Source organism: Lissotriton helveticus, chromosome 8 (assembly GCF_964261635.1).
Source record: "Lissotriton helveticus chromosome 8, aLisHel1.1, whole genome shotgun sequence".
NCBI classification, from domain to species: domain Eukaryota; kingdom Metazoa; phylum Chordata; class Amphibia; order Caudata; family Salamandridae; genus Lissotriton; species Lissotriton helveticus.
In genome coordinates, this window is record NC_136069.1 from 1,384,032,419 (window position 1) to 1,384,059,451 (window position 27,033).

At 42.2% G+C, this 27,033-nt stretch overlaps 1 protein-coding gene across 1 annotated transcript in view; it reads left to right on the forward strand.

Moving 5' to 3' along the window:
* ROBO1 (roundabout guidance receptor 1) overlaps positions 1-27,033 on the forward strand; it is a 1,545,337-nt gene that overhangs the window by 1,133,800 nt on the left and 384,504 nt on the right. Inside the window, exon 4 of the mRNA XM_078658344.1 lies at positions 8,111-8,437. Within this exon, the coding sequence (XP_078514470.1) occupies positions 8,111-8,437 (327 nt within the window). The remainder of the gene's footprint in view (positions 1-8,110; positions 8,438-27,033) is intronic.

Consider the following 27,033-nt stretch of genomic DNA (forward strand, 5'->3'; position numbering starts at 1 on the left):
TGCTAATTGGCTATGTTGCGCTCAGATTTGCACCAGTGCATCAAATAGAGTCAATGCATTGTGCACAACCTGCTGCTGTTTGAGTAATAAGGAAGAGAAAATAAAAAAAAATCCAAAATTGGATCTTGCTACATGTAACTTTTTCAATGCCCCGAAAAATGAGTAATTTTTTTTTCTGTTTTCGCAGCTTCCTTAAAGTTTTACACCAATTCTCAAATGCTATAGCTGTAAGTTTGCACCAGTGGCAGATTCCTGAACTTGTTGTTATATAATGATCAGAACGAGGTCAAATATGTTCATATTAAGTTCTGCTACAGTGCAAATAAGTTGAAAATATATGTTGTTTAACGTTGCGTATTAGGAAAGCAGCAGGAATGGCGCACAATTGATGTTTCACTTATTCACCAATGCAAAACTTTACCTATGTGCCCACACACTGTTTACAACATGCTCATGATTGTCAGAGCGGTTATGCCAGCAGAGAAACCTAGTTTGAAAACCACTGAGTGCACGTGAGAGGCCTAATGCAGCATACAGAGCACAATGAACATGTGCGTAAAATTGTAATAAACACACATGCAGACACAATCCCACTCATAAAAAGGCATTCTGACAGGAAAATTACAGGATTGATGCCTGTAGCAGGATTTCGATCCTGGGAATAATTGATGGTTTTTAGCGTACTGAAAGCCTAACAAATGGAGCTTAAATAACAAAACTCTCAAGTATTTTCTTTAGATTCTTTTTAACGCGATGTATGCGGGAAGGGAGATTATAACGTTGATGTCAAGGTCATTATATCCCTTGGGGAAATGTGTCAGCAGTGTTCCTGATAAATCTCTCCAAGTGCCAATCTCCACTCATAAAACTATTGTCCTCTTCTCCTTCCAGCAGCTTAGCGCACCTTTCAAATACACTCTCGAGTTACCAAATTCAAAGATAGGAACCTTGTAATGGAGTGGGCTGTCACTTGAACTTCTGCGGCGTTGCTAGCAGTGAGCTAAAAAGGGGCTGCTTTTGTTCCTGTGCTTTCTCGATGCAAGAATCTTACCTGTCTCGTGGTGGCTTTTTTTTCCTGTTCAAAACATCTGATGGCTCCTCGGCGCAGGCGAGCCTTTGATTACTGTTTTCATTCGGTTACTGTAGTCAGAGTGTACTATCCAAGAGAGGAAGGAATGCAGATTAAAGGATAGACAGTGTTTCTTGGGAAACAGAGACTTCTCTTTTATCTGCCTTACATGCTCAGCTGAGGAACAGAAGCCAGCTAAAATATGTGGCTCAGTTGTGAGCGACAGAACGATAAAAACAGATGGACATTTGACTCTTTACGACGCTTTAGTAAAGATGGGGGCCCTGTTCTCATATTGTAAAAAGTCCTTGAACTTGTGAGACGCATTCATATACTACTAATGGACGCCGGTGTAGCACACGCTCTCTCCGTGCTGAATTGTCTCCGTTCTCTGTAAGAGGCGTTGTAAACATCAGCCTTCTTTTTGAAAAGGAACTTGGGTTTAGTGTTTTGTTTGGAAAATGATATCCATGTAGTTCCGGAAACCTAAGAAATCTATACACACACAGACACCAGTGGGCCTACCCTGATCAAAGGGGTGAGTCAATGTGCACAACATATGCTAGAAGGCATCTCGACCAGATGTTAAGTTTTTTCCAGGTTTTGCATATTGCGTCCATTTTTTTTATGCCTGGCCGAGAGACAGTTTTAGTCGTTTTCCAGCCCCGTGTGATCAATAATCATAAATAATACATAGAGTGTCAGTTTTAGGTCTGGCCTAGAGACCGCCTTCGATATCTTGCAAACTTCATGTCACCACAATATTTACAAATAATATATATTAAGTCCATTTTTAGGACTGGCAAAGAGACCGCTTTGGCTGTCTAGCCAGCCTCAATTAATATCAAGCTTTTGCAATGCAATAGGTCTTGCATTTGCGAGAGTTTGAGCTATTGGCATTGTTAAATGACAATGCCTTTTATTTATGTGTTTAGAGAACCTGAAAGCGGTACGAAAATACGCACTTTGTGCTTATAGTCGCTGCTTACGAGAAGCAAGGCTGCCAGTAACTACGCCTCTTTTCACTATCCCAGGAGTGACTCGTATGTTGCCACTTTCAGATCTGGTTGGGGAAGGAAGAGGGATCTGCTGTTGTCCCAATTGTGGTTTGTTAACCAGCACTGCAGATCTTTTGCAGGTCCCCAAAATCTGGACCATGTCGGAGAGATTCTCTTGATGCTGCGCCCATTTGAACAAAGCGATACAAAAGGGGATGATGGACGGAGCGTTTGAGCAAATCACACGCTCGCCCCCAGTCAACTGATCTGGGTTTAATCCATCACCATTCTTTAGCTCACTCAGCCACCCCATTTCAGACATGGCTATATGCAAATCAGTCTGACCCTGTGCCTTATGGGAACAGTCCAGCCCGAACTGCCAAGCCATGTCTTCCATGGACCGGAAACAAGCATCCTGGGACCGGTTTCGGATTCATAATCCTCATCAGCCAGGCTAACTTGAATCCAGTGGCCAAGTGAGCAAGGGACTCACGTCTGAGCAACCTGCCACACTTAGGGCGAACAAAGAGATGAACTTCAGGTCCCACTGCGGAGCTTACATAGGCCAAGGTACATGTGCCACAAGCAGGAGGCCATGAGGCCCAGGAGCCTCTGAATCAGTCTCACTGAAATCCAGGATAAAGGCAGTAACATTGATATCAGAACCTGAATATCTTTAACTCGCCATTCGGGAGGATATGCCTGAATCTGTCCAGAACAGCTCTGATGAAAGGGAGCATCTGAAAGGGAGTGAGGAGTTACTTCAGCACATTAATAGAGAACCAATGCAAGCGCAGGAGGTCCGCCGTGGTCTGGAGATGTGAGACGACAGCCAGAGGCTAGCCCGCCTTCAACAGTCAGTCATTGAGATAGGGGGATATTACCTATGGGAACACTGCAACGCCTGATATCTGCAGATGAGCTGCATCCACCGCCATTAACTAGGTGAACACCTTACGGGTGCGGGTAATGCAAAAATGAACATGGTGACTGTAGTTCACTACCAGGAATGTATACAAATTGAAACATGGTGATACAAGGCTGGTGGCTTGACAAGGAGAATCACAAGAATGACAACAGGCACCTGCTTACCATTTTCTTAGTTTACAATGCAAGATGCACAGGTTAAACTATGAAACTGTGATCTTTCTAAACATTTACAATAGGAACATTGTTTTCTCATCTTTTACATACCCAGGTCCCTTTATATATAAGATGTCACTGCCTTTTAAAAGGCATCCCTCAAAAATGGTCACAGATCTCTCTCACACTCTCTCTTTCTCAAAGATCATGTATGGGAGACACTCATCACAAGACATCCATGGGCTTATAGAGTCTAGCTAATAATGTGTATTCCTCACTACTCTGGCTAAGCTACTGTCTCCCGAAGCTCTATGTCTTATCCCTTTTTGCCTTATATGTTCGAATCAGTACACATAATAGTGCTCAACTGACAGATCTTCAGCAATGTCCCCTTCTCCTGTGCCTGCATTTTTAGAATTTCATTTTTCAGAACTTCCATAAACTCTGATCTGTCAAATGTGCCACAGAGTCACCCCTACATATTAAAAAGGTTATATGTCCTAATGAATATAACTTGGGAAAGCTTTATATCTAATTACACTGTCTTTAAGCACTGCTCCCACTCCTACATTGCAGTGAAAATTCCAGCTACCAGCCACACCACCAATATCTCATATTATGACAGAAGTCAACAGACACTGGAAGCACTACCAATACACTACATTAGATGTTTGTATAATACTTTTGAGCGCAACGGGCAAGGCAATTAAAATGATAGTGAATTCAGAGTAAGCTAAATAATCCTGTGTATTAATATATTCTCTTACTGCATAAAAAGGAATGCTCAAAAGTAACTTCCCCCTGTAGTTTGATAATGCGTGCACAATTATTATGAAAAATGAATCATCTATGTTCAACGTTTAATGTCTTGAAATGTAGCTATGAACCTAAGTGTTACCAAAGTGGACTATATACAAATATGTATCTTTGTTTAATTAAATATTTAAGCCTTATCAAGCTATTATTTTAACGTGAGACCTTCATGGAAGCTGCATATTATTCATATTTCACAGTGTGAATATTGCTTACTGTCTCAGTGGAGTTACCTGGAGCACAACCCTTTAACTAATCTAGGTGGAAGCACACTTAAATCAATTTTACTTAAAATATGTGCTCTGTGGCTCTGCAGTTACAAAGGCAAATGTTTCTTAAGAGTTCCACTTTCTGTATGTGCCTGCAGTACCATAGTTGACACATTTTCTGATCCAGTTCAACGTAATTCTCCTCATTCCACAAATTGTAACAACTTTTTATCCCATATTCTTAGAGGTTTTGTTGTGGTATTTAAATTATTTTGCTGACAGATTGACAGCTAATCGTGTCATATGCTGATGACACCCAGCTAATCATCACCTTGACGCAAGATTAGGGAACTTCTGCAGCCTGCTTCAGATCATGTCTGTTTGGTGTAGCAGAATTTATGGGCTACATCTGTCTTAAACGGTGAACAGCCTTTACGACGCGGCTGTTACACCGCCGTGCCGTTACAACGCGGTCTTTTCAACGCAAGTCGTTACCACGACTTGCGCTGAAGGGCGCTGCAGGACAAGGAATTTTTTAATGTACTATCCAACACCTTCCCTACTGTACGTAGGCTGGTGGTGGAATAGTAAATTAAAAAATTCCTAAGTCCGCACCCCCTCCAACGCAAGTCGTGGTAACGACTTGCGTTGAAAAAAACGCGTTGTAACGGCACGCGTTGTAACAGTACGCGTCGTAATGCCGTACATCCGTCTTAAACTGAATTCTGAAAAAAAACAAGGTCCTGGTTCTGGAGAAACAGCCTTCGATCTGGTCCACTGCATGGTGACCAGATGCTCTAGAGCCAACCCCAACTCGTAAACTTAAAGTTAAGAACCTTGGCTACTGGTTTGACAGTGCTCTTTCTTTTGACAGACTGATAGCCTATTTTGCCGGGGTGTGCTTTGGCATCTTAAAATGCTACACAAGATATTAGGTCTTCTTCCAAATCTGACCAGGAAGACAGTAGTCCAAGCCCTTTTGGTCTCTAGACTGGACTATTATAATGTGCTTTATTTTGTGGCCACATAAGGTAGGTTTGGGCTGCTTCAAAGAGTTCACAGTGCTGCAGCATGGATGCTGCTGAACAGTCCTAGATACTCGACGGGCTCAGCACTCATCAAACTTCATTGACTTCCTATCAGGAAAAGAGTATGTTTTAAGGATCTATGCTTCTGTCACAAGATCCTGAACTGAAAGGACCGCAATATCTTCACCCACTGATCATGCCGTATCATCCTAGTAGATGTCTCAGGTCTACTGGAGCAGCACTCACTGTGATCCCTAGGGTGGAAAGAGCGTGAATGGGAGGTTGCTCATTTAGTTTTCTGGCCACCAAACTATGAAACACCCTCCTGACCGATTTGAGACAGGAATGCTCAGAAGTGTTTTTTTGGAAGAATCTTAAGACCTGGCTTTTTAGACAGTCGTAATAGACCTTAGTCATTCTTGTGTATTAGACCACAGCCGTTTTGGAATCTTAGTGTGGGAACACTCTGAATGTAATAACCATGCACTCTATAAATATCTAAACATAAAATAACAACAGCTCTCTATTTCCATGCTAGCAAACATGACTTTATCTTATTAGATGTCCAGAGGTTTACTTCAATGAAGAATAAAAGATTTAGAAATTTTGAATTAACAACTTTCACTCTACTATTTTTTACTTTCTATATGTGAAATGTGGTATTCCAATTAAATATTTTGGAAGAGTTTTAACCATTTGACTTTTAGGATGTGAAACATCAGAAAGATGTAAGACTGTTAGTGGTAAATTTTAAATATATCTAATAATAATTACTACTACTCCTACTACTAATAATAATAGTAGTAGCAACAGTGGAGAAGTGTGGCTCAGGGGTTAGAGGCAGCAGACCCGGAAGCTGAGATCGGTCCTGGACCAGGGTTCAATTCCCCGCCTCGGCGGGTCTTGGGCAAAAAATTCCATGGACTCGATAATTCTCGCCCCCCCGGTGCCTCCTTGACTCACGGGTTCACACTCTGCGACTCTGGGCAATAGCTTGCTTAATCTCCACAACGGCCCCTCGCGGCGGGATGCCTGACTTTCACCTTGTGGATACCCTGCTATCTCACAGGGGAATACCAGGACGGGTTCCCTAAGCAAGCGCCGGGACACCCACTGCGGGTAGCTGTGCGCTATATAAGCTCAACTACATTTACATTTAATATTAACACTGTTAATAATGATAACAATAACAGTAATACCAACAGCAATAATAGTAATAGTGTTTATATAAGCAACTTTTTAGATCACTGAGCCACCTCCTTGGTTCGCTTCTTAATTTCTGTGCATACAAGGTGCACGCCAAGATCAAACATCTTCAACAAATCTGCTAGAGGTAACAAAGGCAGATAGATTTAGAAAGTGCCCTAGCAACTGCAGACTGAGTAACAGTTCATATTCAGGGGGAAATGTGATAGGATCAAATATAGTAGAATTGTGAAATAATTGTGAATAATAATTCTAGAGGAGGCTGGCTTAACACTGCTAAAACCCTTGCCAGACAAATCAAAGTAAATGTATGTAGTGTAAGACTGGAGACCTCTCACAAGACAGTGATTGGTGACTTCAATAAGTCATTTGACTCAGCTACACACTGAAGTTGTAAGTTGAATAACCTTGCCATGTGAGTCATTTTGGAACCCACGATTAGAGTCATTCTACAAGATAAACCCAAATGTGTGTAGATTCATATGCTAACTAGTTGCCAATCCTCTCAGTTCTCAAAGCAGTGACCATAATCATAAACAGTACATGATATGTGGGGTTTTTCTATGTGCCGATAATATACATACCTGGTGTAGGATTAAAACCATCCATGAGTCTACACAGGAAGCATAGTTAGAAACAAGGACTTTGTGGTGGAGGAGATTTACACTTTGGTGCAATGTTGTCCGAAGTCACAAAACACAAATATCTGGAGAAATGAAAAATAGACATAGAGGTCAAAGATTTCATCAGACAGCAGAGCCATTCTCTGGCTATTATTTCAATTGCCCTTGCTGAACAGTTGCCCACACTGTGATGTGAAAAGTTGTAAAGCTGGAATGCACAACATATTTCAGGAAGAAATATATTTTTCATGCTTCTATTCCATATGAAACTATTTTTTTAACCATGCTTTGCGTTTAGTTTTATTCTGTTGACCACATTGCGATGTAGAGTGCTGTATATTGCAAGGGGCAGTTTTAAAATGTGCTATAAGGTGTGACTGTGACTGGTACATTTTGGGCTTGAATTATCCTCTCATGCCATAATCACTTCATGAAAATGCGTCTTTCAAAAGGTGACAGATGGCTTGGTCCATTGTATAAACACCCTCGGTGTTACTATATGACTCATGGCCCATGAACATGACTTTAACAGCATACTAGTATATGCAGAATGTATGAGCAGACACAACAGTAGTGCAACACTTGATGTATGGACATTATTTTTTTTAACTCAGATCATGTGAGTACATGTTCAGAAGTATAATCCTGTGAATAGCAAAAGAATGGAGGAGCAATGTATGTTATAGGCATTAAGTGAATAAACACTGAATGGATGGGGTGGGGGTAATATTTTCAGTGCAAATGTCCTCCCATAACTAAAGTCACAATGTGTGGTGGTTGCTAATTATCACCTGTAGAAGTTACTTTATTGTGTATGAAATAGTTTTCAAAGGCACAATGATTATAAGAGGGACAGCAATTCAACTAGATAAATGTATCTTGTATGTAGTGAACATTTATAAATATTTTATAAAGTTGAATGTGTGATTGCCTTAATCTTATTAACTGAAAAGTACATTGAATATGAACTATGTAAATGTTGATCCCAAGACAAGTGTAGAATTTCAAATCAATGTACAAATCAAAAATGGGTCATAAAACTAGCAGTTAACATTTAGTATATATTTTACATTTCTTCCAGGATCACGTCTTCGTCAAGAGGATTTCCCTCCCCGCATTGTTGAACATCCTTCAGACCTTATTGTTTCGAAAGGAGAACCAGCAACCCTAAACTGCAAGGCAGAAGGAAGGCCTACTCCCACGATTGAGTGGTATAAAGGTGGAGAACGTGTAGAGACTGACAAAGATGATCCCCGATCACATCGAATGTTGCTGCCCAGTGGATCTTTGTTTTTCTTGCGCATTGTACATGGGCGGAAGAGCAGACCAGATGAAGGAGTTTATGTATGTGTTGCCAGAAATTACCTCGGGGAGGCAGTGAGCCACAACGCTTCACTGGAAGTTGCATGTAAGTACTGAAGTCTCTAATATTTGAGAACTTATTGCTGTTGTTTTATCTCTGCAATGCTTTAATGTTCAACTATTCAGTTTATGGTTGAAACATAAATTGAGAGAATGCTATCCTTTCCAAACATTTTACTAAGCAGCACCTACATTATCATTGTTAAGTGATGAGTGTATTGAGCGTATGGCTTCTTGAGGTAATTTGGACTACAAGATAATGGATGTTTTGTGCTATTATGTCCCAAATGTTCCAAGGAATTGTACTTTATAATTTACAGTGAATGTCAAATGTTTTGCTCTTTCCCAGATTTATCTTCTGAATTCTCAAGTGCTTTCTACAGTGACATGGATGGCAAGAATCAATATTTGTAACACAGAGTTAGGTTTTCCTTTCTGTCCTTGCCTCAAGAAAAACATGCAGGACCCCAAAAATCCTTTTTGCTGTGTCCTGAAAATGACATGCAGCTGGCTGTTCAGAAACTTACAAACCCCTAATCCTGACACCAATATAAGAGGAAGTCACCCCAGAATATATTATATATCTGGCAAATGTATAGCAGTAGCGGCTCGTGAAGGGAGTGCAGCGGGGCAGGTGAGGGGTAGGGTAGGGGGGTAGTAAACTCCGGCTCACAGCCGACCGGAGTAATGTAAATAAATGAATTAAAAAAACGAATTTCATTTTGCGTGCTGAAACGCATTTGGTGCTTCAGGGCACGTAATGAAATTTGTTGTATTTATTTATTTCTTTACATTACTCCGGTCGGCCGTGAGCCGGAGTTTACTACCCCCACCTTACCCCTCCCCCACCCGCCCGCGGCACTCCCTCCACGAGCCCCTACTGATGTATAGCACACAACTATGGCTATCATGGTATATTCGCATTATTAGCTGCCTGGAATGCTTACACATGGACCTGAATGTATGGTTGGAGAGGCGCGTGGTTGTCGGTCATGGGGGAAAAGGTGAATGAGGTGCAAGAGGTTCTGACACGTGGTATTCTGTTGCAATGAACACTGCTGGCATGTGGGTTCTAGTTTATAGGGTATATTAGAAGAGACTGATGGTTTAGGCCGCATTGTTCATGAACACCTGAATTTCTGATTCTTCAGCTGGATGGTGCACTATCCTGCCCCTTTTTGGGGGTTCAGTGGTTGATTAATGTTTTCCTAAAAGTTGACTGTGGATCATTTACAAGTTTTATAGTAACTGAAAATTCAAATGCTCACACATTTTTTCTTTCTCTGCTCGGCGACTAGTACATGAGAGTACATGAGTTATTGTTTTGATACATAGGCAAGCTGTCTAAAACACTTCCAAACAGGCTATTTATTTCTCTTATTCATTGGTTAATTTGATACCCAATGAAACCTGTTCATTTTTTTATTTATACTCATTTTGTTTGACATTTTTTGTAGTGCACTTATACCACCAGATTGGTTTTTGTGTTTTACTGAAAACACTGTTAGTCACAGGAGTATTATTACAGTTGAATCATTTTTAGGTGAAGGATGAGGATGGTAAGCAAGGTGTCAACAAGAGACAACACAGGCCTAAGTGAATAACTAAAGGTATAATAATTATATTTAATTTAGATTTTGGGAGCAAGGAAAGGAGAGACTGGGAGCAGAAGGATATGGTGAGAGGCAGAGATATCACTGGAAATTTGTCCTCATGACAGATAAAGGTTAAAGATATATGTTTGCAAGTGTTTTTTCCAGAATGTTGAAAGTTTTCATGAAATCTCAGGCATTTTTCTTGAAATTTCTGCGAACACCTTAAAAAAATTGGGTTATTTCTGAGTGAGATTTAAACATATTATTTTACAAGTTAGTACATCTTTACTTCAGATATTATTGATTGGTTTGATTACATAATTTAGATTTTTAGATAGCATATAATGTGGTAGCTGGCAAGTCACTGAAAAGTGCCAAGGACAAGAGGAACCATGTCTTTATAGATTTCCTAAACAGATTGAAAGGAGTAGAGTTTGATATCTTGCCAACATTATAAAAGAAAAACAGCCCTCCTGGCTAGATTTCTTTACAGAATATTGCAGAGGGTTAGAGATGTTGAAGATCAAAATTGTGTGATGTATGATAACTTTCGAACAGGTTATGGCACTGGAGCAGCCCAGAGTGGCAGATTTCTCTTTGGCAAATAATAAGGGCTGGTGTTACACAGGATGATTTATAACTAGATGTGACTCTTGTAGTAATAAAGGCATGATCATGAATTTCAGGAGTGCTCCAGGAGGAGTCATGTTTACCCCAGGAAATCAGGAATACTGCTCGAGTAAGTCATAGCAAAATCTTTATAAACAGGCCCAAAGGCTCTTAACCCCTTTAGTGCTGCCGTCGGCCAACGGTCGTCGCGAGCACTACCCTGACAGTGCCGCGCACGTCCGTTGGCCGACGCGGCCGCACCTGTTTCTTCGAACGTTCAGCACTGGCGCAGAACGTTCCAAGCAACAAACGGGTTAAAGATTGACGTTTTCTGAACTTCAAGCCAGTATAATGCTTTAAAACAGGGATAATGTGAGATCATAGGCAAATCCAAAGATGACTGGGGACATCATTTTGAACTATAAACATGTTAAGAGATAGAAGGGAAGACCAAGATAGAGTTACCATAGCCCGGTGAAAAAATATAATCACCTGAACTGCTATCTTTCAAGAATCTGGAGGAAGACAGAGAAAGTCATTCCTGAATTCCTGAAAATAATAGAAGCATCAGGGCCAGACTGCTGGAGTGTTTGGTGTCCGGTTTTGTAGTAAGAGAGCCGGTGTTAGCATCTCTTTCATTTTATCCAGCTGCCTCAGATAATTCCGCAGGTATAGCCATGCTTTGCGAGAGAAAGGGGAGAGGATGTAATGCAATGGCCAGAGATGCCGACTATGGGGCTGGAAAACCGGATGCGAGTCTCGGCTACGGCTGAACATCCTGTGATTTTGGGCAAATCACCTAATCTCCCTGTGCCTACAAAATGAATGTGTCCTTGTGTAAAGTAATTGGTACTGATATAAAGCACTCCAGTTCCTTTAGGTGGAGTTTGTGCTATATAAAACTGCAAATAAAAAGAGAGAGAGGAAAGTGAGAGAAGGGTGGAAAGATTACGATTAGAGATGATGACAGGAGCAGGATTGGTTTTAAATTTTGCCAGGGCCTCTTTTCTTTCCCAGTTCACCTTTGAGTAGAATACAGACGTGATTCAGTTGATTTGGGAAAGCATTGACAAAGACTGGTCAAAAAGAAAAGCACGTTTTGGAAGTAGATTTTTTTTGTGTTGTGTAATCTTTAGAAACTTTAAGGATGGTGAACAGGGAAGGCAGTTGTCGTCCAAAAAGAGACAAAATAATCGAACAGTCAAACAGCCATGATGTGTCTTTGTAGTTTATTTTGTAATAAAAGTTGCACACGTTTTATTTGAGTCAGATACAGTTTAGTTACATCTGTGAACTCCCTACATTCTTTTTATGTTACTTGAAGTTTCTATATTCTGCCTTTCGAAAAGCAGTTATGTGTAAAGTTTCCTCCAAAGAGTGAGAAGCTCCCCTGCTGTTGTGTATATACAGAAGGTGAGAAGACTGAGATTACAGTTTTGTAAACTCAAAATGTTCATCTCATCTTAATAAAATTATTATTCCAAAGTGCAGGCATAGCATTTTTTATTGTGATTTGGTCTAATGTGTTGAGAAATCTTTTCACAAACTCCTGCCACTTCTTTCAATTAAATGCAAAATGTTTTCAAATGAAACTGATACTCATATCTTCAGTTCGTCCATACAAGAAATCATTAAGAACAAGCACAGTGGAGTGTGGTGCTTGCAATAATGCAAATTAGTTACCATCCAATGAAACTAGGTCTTAGCATTTGGAGGAGCTCATTAGTTAGGATTTATAAATATACCCATGCGATACCAGTTATTCCATTACAAATTTAAGTATAGACTACCAGTATGAACCTGCTCCCCTGCCACCCCCAATCCATCCGCTTGTACCCTCTTTTATCTTTGTGTCAAGTTCTTAATTTCACGCTACCATGCTTTCTTTGTTTTTTCTGTTTGTATGATCGCTTTCCATGGCTGTAATGCAGCCTTTTGTCTTTTCATTTTTCTCCCACAACAACCGTGAATGTTACACATTGTAGAGTTAATTATGCACTTTCGAAGTTGTTTCCTAAATCCTCCTCAAAACTCATGAAACATTGTTTTTGGAAGCAGATGACATGTCCTGTGGTGACACACTCGTATGGCCGCGAACACACATCACACTTCTTAAACTAATTGGATCATGCTAAGCCCATTCTTAAAGTGTGAAATGTGTGTGGCACTCAAGGGAATCATTATCTCTTAAGACTATGTTGGTAATGATACCAAAGCTTGTGTAATTGGTCTTGGGAAATGTTCTTTGTCTCCAGTACGCGTTTAAAAACAGCCTTTATACTAGTCAGTAGTTTATAAATTGGTTAAATTAGCTCCTGAATAAATTGGGCAATCCTTGTATATGAACATTATTCGGAACATAGTACATTTTAGCACATTATTGAATATAAAATAAGACTGTTTAAGAAGCACATTTTGTAAGGACTAATTAAATTATGATTCTTCTATTTTTTTCATTTTCCACTGCACAGACTTTTTTTTTCTTTTTTTGACAACACTATCAAGGTAAATGCATCATGAGCAGCGCTCACTTGTGAAATGGCAGTGACCTCAATTCTGTACTGGAAAATCACTGATTCAATTAGCCACATTTCATTAACAACTGTCTAAGACAAAATGAGGCCAGGAAGAAACCTATATTTTCTTCAGTTATTTTAGTATGAGAAATAGAGAGAGTTCTGTTTCTTAATACCCACTAGTATGCACAGTCATCCAAACTATCCATCCTAAAAAAATTGGAGGAAATAAAAGAACGAGAGGTGGGGGAGCAAGATACTCATTGGCATGGGCATAAGCAGGTGTAATGTGTAATGCACCAGGTTAAATCTTTATTGTGGCATTAAGAACTTGGGCCCTCATGTACAAGGCAATTATACATTTGCAAAGGCTCTGATTCATAAAATGACAGCCTTTGCGACCACAAAGTGACAAATCTTTGTATTCACTCAACCCAAATTACAATTCAGTAACACTTAATGCATACCTAATCGGTATTTGGAAGGGGTGTTTTAAGGACATCCCTTTAGGTAGGTATTAATATTATATCTATATTTTTTATGACTGTAATCGGGTCACTAAACATTCATATTATGATGCTTCCTCAAAGGATGTGTAATGCCATTCGAAAGCTGGAAGTGGTCTCCAACGCACCCTTTCCACTTTGTGAATGTTGACAAAACGTTTTTTAGGAGTAGGCAGGTTTGTGTTTTTTTTCCTTTAAGGAAAATGTGCCTGATTTGAAAAAATAAATAAACGGAAGCACAGACTTGGTGGTCCGCTGACCGGGAAGGGCACCGTCCTTGTGACTCTAGCCAATCGAAGTGGCCATTTTTGGTCAGTGAGGTGCCAATGTCACCTAAAATATATGTCATCTATATTAATGAGGTAGGTCGAATTGTGACCCACTACGGTTCAGAATTTTGTGAACTGTTCTATCAATACATAGATTGGTTTGCAAAATGCCAATTAATTCGGTAGATGTCTGTTCTCAAATTACGACCATTGCTACTGAATCCATGTTAGTACATTCCAAATTAGAAATCGCAAAATCTGATTCATTATTGGTTGCAATTTACAATTTCTTTGGAATTATAGTTCAAGAGGGGCTAGCTGCCTAATAACCTTAAAATATTTACCATCACATCAATGCTGAAAAATTATGATGTTGATGTAGCAGTGGAGCCATTGCTCAAGTCCAACTCCAGCAATACAAGTCCATTCATATAGGCTGAAACCTTATCATGTGTGCTTTTTATTAAATCAGTTTGTAGCATATGGCTTCCCCACTGGTGTCAGCATAGCTGATAGGGAGACAGGTTTTTTTTTTTACCAATTGGGCGAGGGATGTATATGTGTGCTGTCTGGACTGATAAACATTGTTTACCACAAAACCAGGACACCGCATGGCATTACAATGCGATTGTTCCAACAACCGCGATGTTGCAACGCATGCCATTACTCCACAAGTCGGAACAATGACTTGCTCTAGGGGTCAGAAGGTATTAGATTTAAAATCCAACACCTTCCCTACTGTTGCACAGACTAGAGTTGGAATAGTAATTTATACTATTCCAACATCCAGCGCCCCCCAGAGCAAGTCGTTCCGACTTGTGAAGTAAAGGCATGCATTGTTACAACGCGGTCAATGTAATGACTGTGTTGTAATGCCATGCGGTAAAAAAACAAGCGGGGTAACATGGCTTATTCGTCTGGACCATCTGGATCACTGCACTATACAAGATGGTATTGGGATGTATTAGTAAAACCATGTTATTTGTTGCTGTGTGCAATTTGAGTGCACAGTGAGGCTGTGATGTCCTACATGCATGGGACCATGCAGATATAATAATCTCCTTCTTCAACTCTTTCTTTTTGCTTGGATGATTATACAGTGGCACAGAATGCTTGCTAATGTTAAACCCAATCAATTATCACCCTAATCTCATTTATTTGATTTCTTCACTGTGTTCCTTTTTGAAGTTTTTTTTTCTTTTTTGGTATTATTAAGCTTTTTCTTCATTATAATTTTCTCTTGTATCTGCCTCTGTCTTCTTTTCTTATACCATTCTCCTTTTCTTCTCCAACAGATGCTTTTTTATGTCTGGATCTTGGCAGCACCGTTGTCAACAGTACTATTACTTACAGTGTGTATTGAGTGGACTTTGGGTCCACCACATCAACCACTGGCATTCTTCAAATGGCCTCTTTCAGCCATTGACTTGAAATTAAGTTTTTCAAATCTTGGCTGAGCCCCATGGAGTATTCATCTCTCACCTGGTGCTACTGACTGTTTGGGTGTATCCTTCTACCCCCACTCCAATGCTTGCATTAATTGCTTAAGGGACTACTTTATTACCATATCCCTCTCTGTCCCTCCTCTTGCCCCCTGCCATGTGTCTCAATCTCCTGTGGTAACACTGCATACATTATCACATTAAACTCAGAATGTGAAACTATTTCAAGGGATCATTGAGCAGAATGATTCTTTTTACATTTCCCCACAAATTATTAACTTAAATGTATTAATACTTTAATATATTTCATGCAAAATGCTGTATGGGAGCCTTGTGGGTGATATGTATATTTTATGTAAGATTCTTTTGTATATTGAGTGAGCGTTTGAGAACTTGTTAGTCACCTAAGAACATTCCTCTTTGTTCAGAGAGACTTGATCTTTGTAATATACATTTGTTGTTTGGAGGATTTCTCCAAAATAAATCAACCGTCCATTTCTACTATGTATATGTGTTTTGATTAAAACATCAACAATCGTAAACACATGAACCAACCCCTGTTTCACTGAGGGTGAAAAAAAACACTGCTTTACGAACCCTACCCTTCACACCGGTAAATGACCATTTGTTAAAACTCTATGACATTGACTTCTATTCAGGGAACATTAATTTGCCAAGGAAACATCAATTTTCTGGTATGTTTTCTTTTGTCATGGATGAACACTTCTCTCTTTTTTCTTCTCATTATTTATTTTCTGAAGAAATCTCCGAGCATTCTGTATTTCAGATATTAACACAAGGGCCATCACATGTGTTTCGTCTCACTTGCTACATTAAATATGTTTTTGACACGCTGCACTGTATATTTTATTAGTAATGTAGTTTTCCTATACATCCAGTGAGATCATGATTTTGTTTGGGAGATGAAACCTTCTACTCTTTTTCTTACCAGTATCCCAGATTTAAACATTTTAATGCTACAATAAGTGTAGGATAGCTCTCCCAAATATTTCCTTGCCAGAGACACTTTAAGGCATTGGCAAACTGGGCTCTGGCCCAGGGCCCCAGCCTTTCAGGGGCCCCCAGTTAGAGCCAGGTCTGTCTGCAAAGGGTCTTGCTCTGATGACATTGAAAAATTCTAAGACAGATTAAATAATGTTTCTCTTTACGATATTTGTCTGAGTCTATTATAGACATTTTGCAGCCAAATGTTGCATTTATGTTTGATGCAATATCCATAAAATAGTTTCTTTTAGACCAAAACAAGACCTCCAATATGAGAAATGGGAGCGTGTCACAGAGATTATTTTGAGTAATATTGGTGAGCTGCTGCTGTGTTACAATATGAAAGCATACCTCACCATCCCTGAATTTTAAAGGTAACAACTTTAAAATTTGGAAGAGTGTTCTTGTGCACTGTCAATGACCTGGCCAAAGAGGGCATGAAAGAGCTGAAATAGATCAGAAATTCAAATCAGAACAGGGCCCCCCAAAATACATTTGGCCCAGGGCCCCCGAAATCCTTAAGATCTCCCTGATCCTTGCTTAAGGGGACATTCCTTATTTTGAAATCTTAATTTGGAATTTTTTTTTTAGATTTGGCCTCTTGAAATATTATTATGTCATTATATTTCTTTTAATAAATTACACATTTTTTTAACATGTATGACTTGCCCACATTCTTTATTCAATATATTAATGTTACACAGTATGCATGGAAACAAGTGCTGCTTCTTTGAGAACCCATCATAGCTTTCAGAGTAATATAGGGTATTGATGTGGGGGCAACAGTAAGACATCTTTTAACAAGCAGTAAATTACTTAGAGTTCCCCCTTCTGTAATCCCTACTGTTTAGATTGAAAAATATTGTCATATATACACAGGACGAGCAAAAAAATCAACTTTTCAAAAAGAGCACCTTCCAAACAACGGGAAATACATGAGAGACTTTACTTCAAATATAGATTGGCAGTCACTTTTGTAGCAGGTGCTCGTTCACTTTCAAATTTGTTGTCGTTTTCTGTATGCATTTGTTTAATTGAAAAGAAGGATAAATAGAAACTAGAAAGTGAATTGTTTTTAGAGGCAAGATAGAATTATTCTCTGTCTCTCCGCTCGTGCTTCTCTCTGCCGCTCACATTTTGCTGCCCTCTCTTCTCTCGTTCCCCTCCCTTACTTTTCTTTTTTCATTTTTAATTTTCTTATCTTACTTTAATTATGATTATGTTCATCTTTCTTACATCACCATTTCCCACTCTGTGTTTCCGATGTCAGTCTTTAGTTTTCTCTGTCTCTCTCTTCCTCCTGACTCTCTTTTTTCAGCTTCTCTTTCTCGTTTCTTTCTTGCCCTTCTAACTTCTCTCCGGTCCCTTTTTCCGACTCTTCTTTTTCCTTCGTCTTTAGGGTCCCGTTCCGTTTTTTAGGCACTTGTCTTTCCGCCACGCTCTTCTTTTCATCTATTCCTTCTTATCACTTTCTTTTCTATCTTTCTTCTATTTCTCCTCTCCTTTCCCTTGATTCTTTCTGTCTCTCTAGTTCAGAATTGTTAACTTCTCCGCCTCTCTAGCCCTTCTCTCCCGTAGTGTTCCACCTATTTTTATACGGGAAACAGCCACTACAATGTGGCCGTACCCATGCAGAACCTTAACCGCGCATGCATTACAACGGATGCGTGGTTACAATGTATAGCCTTTACCACGCATTACTTTACTACGAGATATGTAGTAATGAATGTGTGTTAAAGACTGTAAGTAACAAGCATTGGCATAGCCAATAGGTCTCGCTTTTGGGGCCCTATAAGTATTTGGTTATGCAGTACAATATCCTTGGTGCAACAACATTAACCGTTGCATGGCTAAACACTTATAAGGTCCCAAAGGCGAGACCTTTTGGCTATGCCAATGCTTGTTTAATCGTGTGCCCTGTTTCTGAGTGTGCCAACCTTAGTGTCCTCGCCCTTTTCTGTTCCCTTCCACTTATAATGCAGGACGTTCTGTACAGTTGCTGCCAGCTCTGCACTGTGTTTCCCACCTTTCAGCTCCAGTTACAACTCTAAACCTTACACACACCCACACACTTTTCCAATGCACAGATGTGGTCATAGTTGGTCAGTGATGTGCTAATGTCACCTAATATCTATGTCAGTTTCCTACAAGTGCCACAAACCTTATTCAAATTCTCATCATTGGGAGGCGATTTTCCCTAAAATGAAATACACCTAGTCATGGTGTAATAATCCGATTTCGACTCAACCATGTTTCCTTTGACTTTGTGTACCAATATGGGTGTAGTGTTAGCTTTTACAATTTTTGCCTTGCATACTAGCACGTTGTATGGTACCTCCTTAAATCACTTATTGGATTGGGACATCTTCCCTTTTTTACATGCACTTTCATTTACAAGTATTGTCTTTAGATCATAATTTTGGGGAAAGGTCACAACTATTTTTTCAAAAAAAGCATTGTCAGTGAATTTGGTTATAGAATTCGCATGCGTCCAGATCTGAAGGTAATCAGCAAACTGAATAGATACGGAAACGTTATTTCTTTATTGTACAACTAATCATGGCCATCCACTGACATGCTAAAGACAATGTTATTATTGCTATATTAGAAACAGATGTAGAGAGGGTGAGGTGGCTTTAAATCATTTTGAAGCACTGTGTCTGCTGGTGATATTGCAAATGTCAGCAGCTTGATGTAGGAACATGTGCTTTGCTAAAGTATTATTATTACTATGCCATTTTATATAGTGCACTGCTACCCACTAGGGGTTTCTCTGCGCTTTTGTGATAGGTTGGGTCTATCCGTGTCACCTTAGATTAAAACAACCAGGTCTTTAGTTGTCTGCGGAAGATGTTAAATGAGGAACAGCCTCTCAATAGTCCTGGGAAGGCATTTCACAGCTCACGCCCAGTGTGCAAAGACTGGCCTCCAATGCGAGTGCGTCTCACTCTGGGAACCATATAAAGGTAAACGTCCACTGGAGCGCAAAGGACGTGCTGGATGATAAGGTCTAGCAAATTCATGAAGATATATTGGGCCAGCCTCTGATCTTGCTCTGTGTATATAGTACACGTTTTTAGGTCGAGCGTAGAGCTGCGCATGCGTAGCATGCGCTGTCTAGCTCAGGACCTATAGCTGTTACTTTCGGGGGAATCTGAGACAGCATTCGGCCAAGAGCCCCTGCTGTCTCAGATTTGTCCGCGTGAGCGCACCTCGCAATTTCGTATCTGGCTGCCAGTCCCCTGGCTCCGAATGCTTTCGGTTTCGGAGTGCGTGTCTGCTGAAAAAGACACAGCACACATACACGCAGGCAGGCACAAAAACGCTGGCACATACAAGCGCACCCCCCACCCACGGCAGGGCTTACATACACACACAAACACGCACACACACACTCCCAACCCCACTCACTGGGCACACGCAGGGCTTCCATCACTGGGGGGGGGCGGGCACCGTCAATGTGCCCCGACGTCCCCCCTCACCGGCTCCTCTCGTCCTGTTCCTCCGTGTCCAGACTCTGCAGCCCGCTCCGTTGTTTCTCCGCCCCTTCAGGACAGTTCGTGCGTGTCACGCCTCTCCTTTCTCCCGGCCGGAACTCCTATTTGCGTGTCAGGCCTCGCTTTCACAACGCAATTTTTTTTTTGTTGCTGGCTTGTTTCTTTTTTGTAGACATATCTACAGCCAGATGGGGTCTGAATCTGGTTCTGCACAATCGTTTCAGGTCTGTGGGTTCCTGCGAGCTTTGGCTGCTCTCTTAATGCGTCCTTCATGGGGGCCATATTGTGAACGTGTGTGACGCTTTTTGCGTCCTCTGGGTACTTTAGAAGTACAGAAAAGGACATTTGCACGGTCTCTAAAATAATATGGATTGTTATGGTGCAAATGTGCACTGGCATAATCCCAAATGAGCATTCCCGGATTAGCAAGAGACGCGGTCCCAGTAACCCCTCCCCACAGGCGTCCCTCTGAAGGCGGGTGGACTCGCTCACTGCACCCACCGGCGGGCCGATCCCAGTCCTTTTGTTTGAGCATTGAAAGGTGAACCGGCTCTTTGAAACCGGACTCTGCCTCGCAGTGCGGTGCTGACCCAGCCCGGTATGAGTGTGCACCTGCGCTATGAAAGTGCATGGTTTTGGCATTGGGTGTTCTGTTCCAGTCTAGGCGTAGCCGCCCCCCAGTGAAAGGTGTGCTGTGGTACAGACCGGAAAAGTGCCCTGGTTGTATCACTTCTGCAGTGCATAGAAGGGGGCTCGGCATGACCATGCGGGGGCCGGGGAGCAGCGGATGCGGCATCGGGGTGCGGGAGCCCGGGGAAGCGGCGCGAGCAGCTCCGGTGGCAGAGCTCCGCCTCGGCCGGGGGGGCAAGGCATGCGCCCGGCACCGCCCCTCGGTGACGTCAATTGACGTCAGGGCACCGGGAGGAGCAGAGGCGGGGCCTGCAGACTTTCACAGTTCACTGCCAAGGCGTTGCCTTGGCGACACAGTCAACGTTGACGTCACCGCCGAGATGTCAATCAGGGAGTGTGTCCGCTGCCAGCTCCTTGGCTGTCAATCTCCGGAGGAGGGGAAGGAGGGGGAGGCAGACGCCAGCTGTGCAGAGTGCCTGCCCTCGCCTACTCTGTCTCTGCGCACCCATGCACCTGGATAGCGCTTGCACCCGTGGCGTGGGTATATCCTTTATGTGCCAGCTCCGTTAGCTCAGGGTACATGGTAGCCCCGGAAGATAATTGCACGTGGCACCATCTCTGCAGTTTACATAACCTCTACACTGATGGGTGCGTGGTACTTAGGTTATATCACTCCATAAAAATGGCGCTATTAAATCTTGCACCGAGCACTCTTTACCAGGAACAGCCACGCTACTCCGTCTAGAATGATCCATGCAGCTCTTATTATGTGCAATGTAAAGGTACTCACCACATACCATTCGCAGGTATATTTGGGCTACCTCAGTGGCGACGTAGGGGCTGCAGGGGTTTACGTTACACCCTGCACGGCACCCAACACTATCTGTGAACAGTACATCCACTCCATCCAGAAATCCATCCCCCCACTCCACCCCCCACTCCATCCATCCCACTCCATCCATCCATCCCTCCCACTCCATCCATCCATCCCACTCCATCCATCCATCCATCCCACTCCATCCATCCATCCATCACACTCCATCCATCCATCCATCCATCCATCCATTCCCCCCACTCCATCCATCCATCCCCCCACTCCATCCATCCATCCACTCCATCCATCCATCCCCCACTCCATCCATCCATCACCCATCTACATCCCCCCACTCCATCCATCCACCCTCCCCCACTCCATCCATCAATCCATCCCCCCACTCCATCCCCCCACTCCATCCCCCATTCCATCCCCCCACTCTATCCCCCACTCTATCCCCCCACTCTATCCCCCCCACTCTATCACCCCACTCTATCCCCCCCACTCTATCCATCCCACTCTATCCATCCCACTCTATCCATCCCACTCTATCCATCCCACTCCATCCATCCCACTCCATCCATCCCACTCCATCCATCCCACTCCATCCATCCCCCCCACTCCATCCATCCATCCATCCATCCATCCATCTATCCAACCATCCCACTCCATTCATCCCCCCACTCCATCCATCCATCCATCCATCCATCCCCCCACTCCATCCATCCCCCCACTCCATCCATCCATCCATCCATCCATCCATCCATCCATCCATCCATCCCCCACTCCATCCAGCCATCCATCCATCCCCCACTCCATCCAGCCATCCATCCATCCCCCCACTCCATCCATCCATCCATCCATCCATTCCCCCAACTCCATCCATCCATCCCTCCCCTGCCCCACACTCCATCCCTCCCCCGCCCCACACTCCATCCCTCCCCCGCCCCACACTCCATCCCTCCCTCGCCCCACACTCCATCCCTCCCCTGCCCCACATTCCATCCCTCCCCTGCACCACACTCAATCAATCCCCCTCCCCACACGCCATCCCTCCCCGCCTCACACTCCATCCCTCGACCCACACTCCATCCCTCGCCCCACACTCCATCCCTCGCCCCACACTCCATCCCTCGCCCCACACTCCATCCCTCACCCACACTCCATCCCTCGCCCCACACTCCATCCCTCGCCCCACACTCCATCCCTCGCCCCACACTCCATCCCTCGCCCACACTACATCCCTCGCCCACACTCCATCCCTCGCCCACCCTCTATCCCTCGCCCTCCCTCTATCTCTCGCCCTCCCTCTATCTCACCCTCCCTCTATCTTTCTCTCGCCCTCCCTCTATCTCTCTCTCCCCCTCTATCTATCTCTCGCCCTCCCTCTATCTTTCGCCCTCCCTCTATCTACCTTTCGCCCTCTATCTATCTATCGCCCTCACTATCTAGCGCATCACCACAGCATCACTCGGCACCACCACAGCATCACTCAGGGGCACCACAACATCACTATGCGCTACCACAGCATCACTGAACGCCACAGCATCACTCGCCGCCGCCTCAACATCATTCAGAGCCACCACATCATCAATCTGTGCAACCATTCAACAACAACTGCTTCAAATATGTTCTCTCAATGTTTCAAGCTTTATTACAAATGTCACAAAAAGATGTTGATATTTCACATCTGTTCTTGGATTTTGTCACAATAAAATACACTGAAAATAATCTTCACAAAAGTTATTTACAAAAGTTTAAGCTATTAAGCTATTGCCATTATACATTACAATACCTTTTATTTAAGTATTAATTATTTAAAAAAATTAAAAGCCATTGTTATTTGTAATATCAATACATCTAAGTCACTTAAATACAACACATATTGCATTACAAATGCTATAGGTGTCACATTTGCGAAAGTTAAAACTATTGGCATTGTAAATGACAAAGCTATTAATTTCGCTATGTTCAAAACCAACACATAAGTAAAAAATTTGTCATTTACAATACCAATAGCTCAAACTTTCCTGATGCGAGACCTATTGCATTGCAAATGCTTGTTTTAAACTGAATTCGCTTCTCCATTTTCAGCCAATGAAGATTGGAAAGGAGGTGCTAGTGGAAGTGCTTTTCAGACATCTGTATAACATTCTGGCACTGAATTCAGGGCCACTGTAATCCGGTCTTGACATAATAACTGCCTGGTTTACCATCCCTTGAGCGCAAAAAAGCAGAGGCCAGATCATCTTCCACAGCAATTTCAGGAGGGCAAAACAGGTGTCAGTCACCTTCGACACCTACGGTCTCGTGGACGGCTCCTTGTCCTGCACGAATCCAAGGTTCTTCACCTTGGTAACTGGCTGCGGCAGAAGACCCAGGGTTTCCAGCCAGTGTTGGGGACCCCATCTTGAATGATCCTTTCCAGTACCAGTACCTAAGTCTTATCGCCATTCAGTTTGAGTGAGTAATTGTTCATCCACCCCGCAACTGTAACCACGCCCATGCAGTTCAGTGCCTCAGAGTTGTAATTTGGGGCAAATGACAGAGAGAAAATAATCTGCATATGAAAATAAAGTGACTCCACAACTACCCACTAAGTCTGCCAATGGACACACGTAGATGTTAAACAGTGCTGGATGTGGGGATGAACCTTGAGGGACTTGTGTAGTAAGGTGTGTTGCTATGAGGAGGTACTGGCTGAGATCACCGGAAACAAGCAGAATCAGTAAGAGCCTTAAAAACAGTGCAGCCAAGTTTGAACAAGCAGCGATAGGCCACGGGGAGCCAGTGCAATCTTCTCATCGGGGCGAGACATATTGGAATTTGGGCTGATGGAAGATCAGTCTGGCCGCCTGGTTTTGCACCAGCTGCAACCGGTGGAGATGGTAGGCAGGAATACCCACATAGAGAGTGTTGGCGTAGTCTATACGCGAGGTGACCAGAGCCATGATAACAAGAGTGAGTGCCTCAGTATTGAGAAATCTATGAATTTTGCAGATCCTGCGAAGGTGGAAAAAACAGGAGGATGTTACTGCATTGATTTGAGGCCTCATGGACAGGTCGCTAGATATAATAACGCCTAGACTCTTTACCGATCAAAGTAATCACAGTAAGCAAGGTTTTCATATAGATGTTGCTATGGATAGGAGGTAGTGGGGAATCCCTGTGATGAGCATTGGATGCTGCTTTGCCCATGAAATAACTTAATTTGGAAAGTCTGAGGTACGAGGGACGATCTCCAGTAGACGGTACCTTTAACCTGCCATGAGAGGTGAAACAGGTAGGTAAGTCTGAGTTGTGCTGGTAGACTCAACGTGCTCGCAGCTCCCTAGGCACACTGCAGATGACTGAGATGCATTGTCCAAATTTGAGAACAATCACTCTCCATAAGATAGCTGATCATGTCACATATGTGGGGTCCTAGGTGTCTCTTTAACTCATTTAACATATTTTGTAAGCATATTTCAGTGTAAATGCAATTTTGCCTTTGTATTTATTGGGCACAACTGCATCTGGCACCCTTAAACTGGTCCAGCTATTTGTTCCATCATACCCTAATCAACTAGGCTGTTAATTTCTTTTCAAACAAATGGATGTTGATGAATGGGATACTTTTATGGCTTTTTAGATTGTGGGAGAACCGCCTAATATAAGTGGTACTTTACCCATGAAAGGACTGATAACTGATTCAAAGCAAATTGTACAGCTAAATTGTCTCTGAATTTGTTACAGGCAATTTGACCTTCCACTGAGTGCATCATTGCTGGCTGGTCACAGCGTTAGTTTAACTTCCATCTTGTCACATACAAGTAGACTAATGATGCTGCATGTCATGCCAATATCAAGTATGCTGCACTTTCCCTAATGAAGTCATTTTCTTTGTCCATCAATGGCTTGTCTGAAATGAGTCTTCCAGATGTTTGCCTTCTCTGTGAGGCTTTCAGGTGTATGCACTCTTATACAACTGATTATTTAAGTTCCTCGAGCTTTTCTATTATTAGTAATGTACCTTTGTCAGTGGAGGAGAAGCTTGTTCCTCTGTTGCAAATGAACTCTTTTTCCTAGTTGTTATGAATGGTGTGTCATGGACACTTCAGTAATAACAAAATTACTAACGGTCCCCAAATGCTTATAACATCCTATTTTCCATGCTTGCAATCCTTATAATAGGTTCAATGTATTTTAGGAAGTGACAATATTATTATTTTGACCTGGCACTCTTGTTCATAATGAGTAAATTTAGATATAGTTGTTAAGATGTTTAGAACATTTCTAAAAGACCAAGACAGTCGAACCCTATAAAACAGAGCACCTGACCCACTATCCCTATATAATATCTATGTACTGGCAGTACCCAGAGCATACTGTTGACGCACCCACTGTCACAAAGCAATCCCCAATTTGGAATATCACAATTTGTGCAAATGTACCTTTTTTGGAGTACACTTGTACAGGGTCACCCTTTTGTCCACGGGTTCAAAGACCAACAAAATAGAGATTGGCACTGAAGTTGGAATAAATAACAAGTTTATTAATAACTCATTAGTGGGACAACATCCACACAGCACTCTCAAGTGCTGCATGAGGTAGTACACTGAATTCACAAACCGTGTCCCTTTTATACTGGTTTTCTGCAGTGTAAGCATGTGAACAGAAATAGGAAGAACAAGTTTTAGAAATAGTTTTCAGCAAACAAGGGCAGATGAAGAACTATGTGGTCAGCAAAGTGGGAGGGGGAGCAGAAATGCTTATGGCAGCAGTAAATGGTTGACAGTTAACAACTGAGACCAGATGCACTGGCAGCTACAACCCTCAGCACGTACATTGCTTTTAGCTGAGTAAGGAAGTCAACTAAAATAGATAACACATGCCGAGCAGCAGAGGACGGTAGTATTACGAAGGGAGCGAAATGGACACCACAGCCAAAATGGCTGTCGCTTATGCTAAGTAAAATATTACACATTTCAACAGTACCCAGAGATCCGTGTGCACACTGTTGACACACCCACTGTCACAATGCAATCCCAAAATGGGAGTATCACAATTTAAACAAAAGCAAAGGTGCACCACCAAAGCACAAATAAGGAAAAAATTGGAACTTCAAAGTTCTTCTTTTATTTATACAGGATTAAAAAACAGCCAACGTGTTTCACCCTTAAACACGGACTTCTTCAGGGCATCGTTGATTTGCACGTAATATAAGCCGTAAATCTGTCCCAGACCTTGGAGCAGCAGGGGAAATTGTGGATTCCCGTCCGAAATATGTTTAATCGGTCAAGCTAACAAGCAACCCTTTCCATAAGTAGAATGGAAGGGTGTGGGGTCAATTATATTTAAAACTTCTGTATGGTAGATGCTATTATAGTACACATCCACTGGCTATTTAAACAAACATGCAGGAACCCTTCTTTTAAAAAAAACAGACATACGGGAAAATTAAGTCGAAGGGAACCTCCGTCCAACCAAGATGATATGGGCCAAATATTAATGGCAAAATGCTGTAAGCCTACCTAGATGAGTCGGCAGTAACGATTGAGGCGTCTCCCGTCAGGCATTATCAGGACGGATTGTACTATGCCCTGAAGAAGTCTGTGTTTATGGACGAAATGTGTTGACTGTTTTTAAATCCTGTATAAATAAAAGAAGAACTTTTAAGAATATATCTCGGAACACAGATCCAATTTTTTCCTTGTTTGTGCTTTGGTGGTGCACCTTTGCTTATGTTTAGAAAATGTGTTTCAATGCTGTGATTTTGC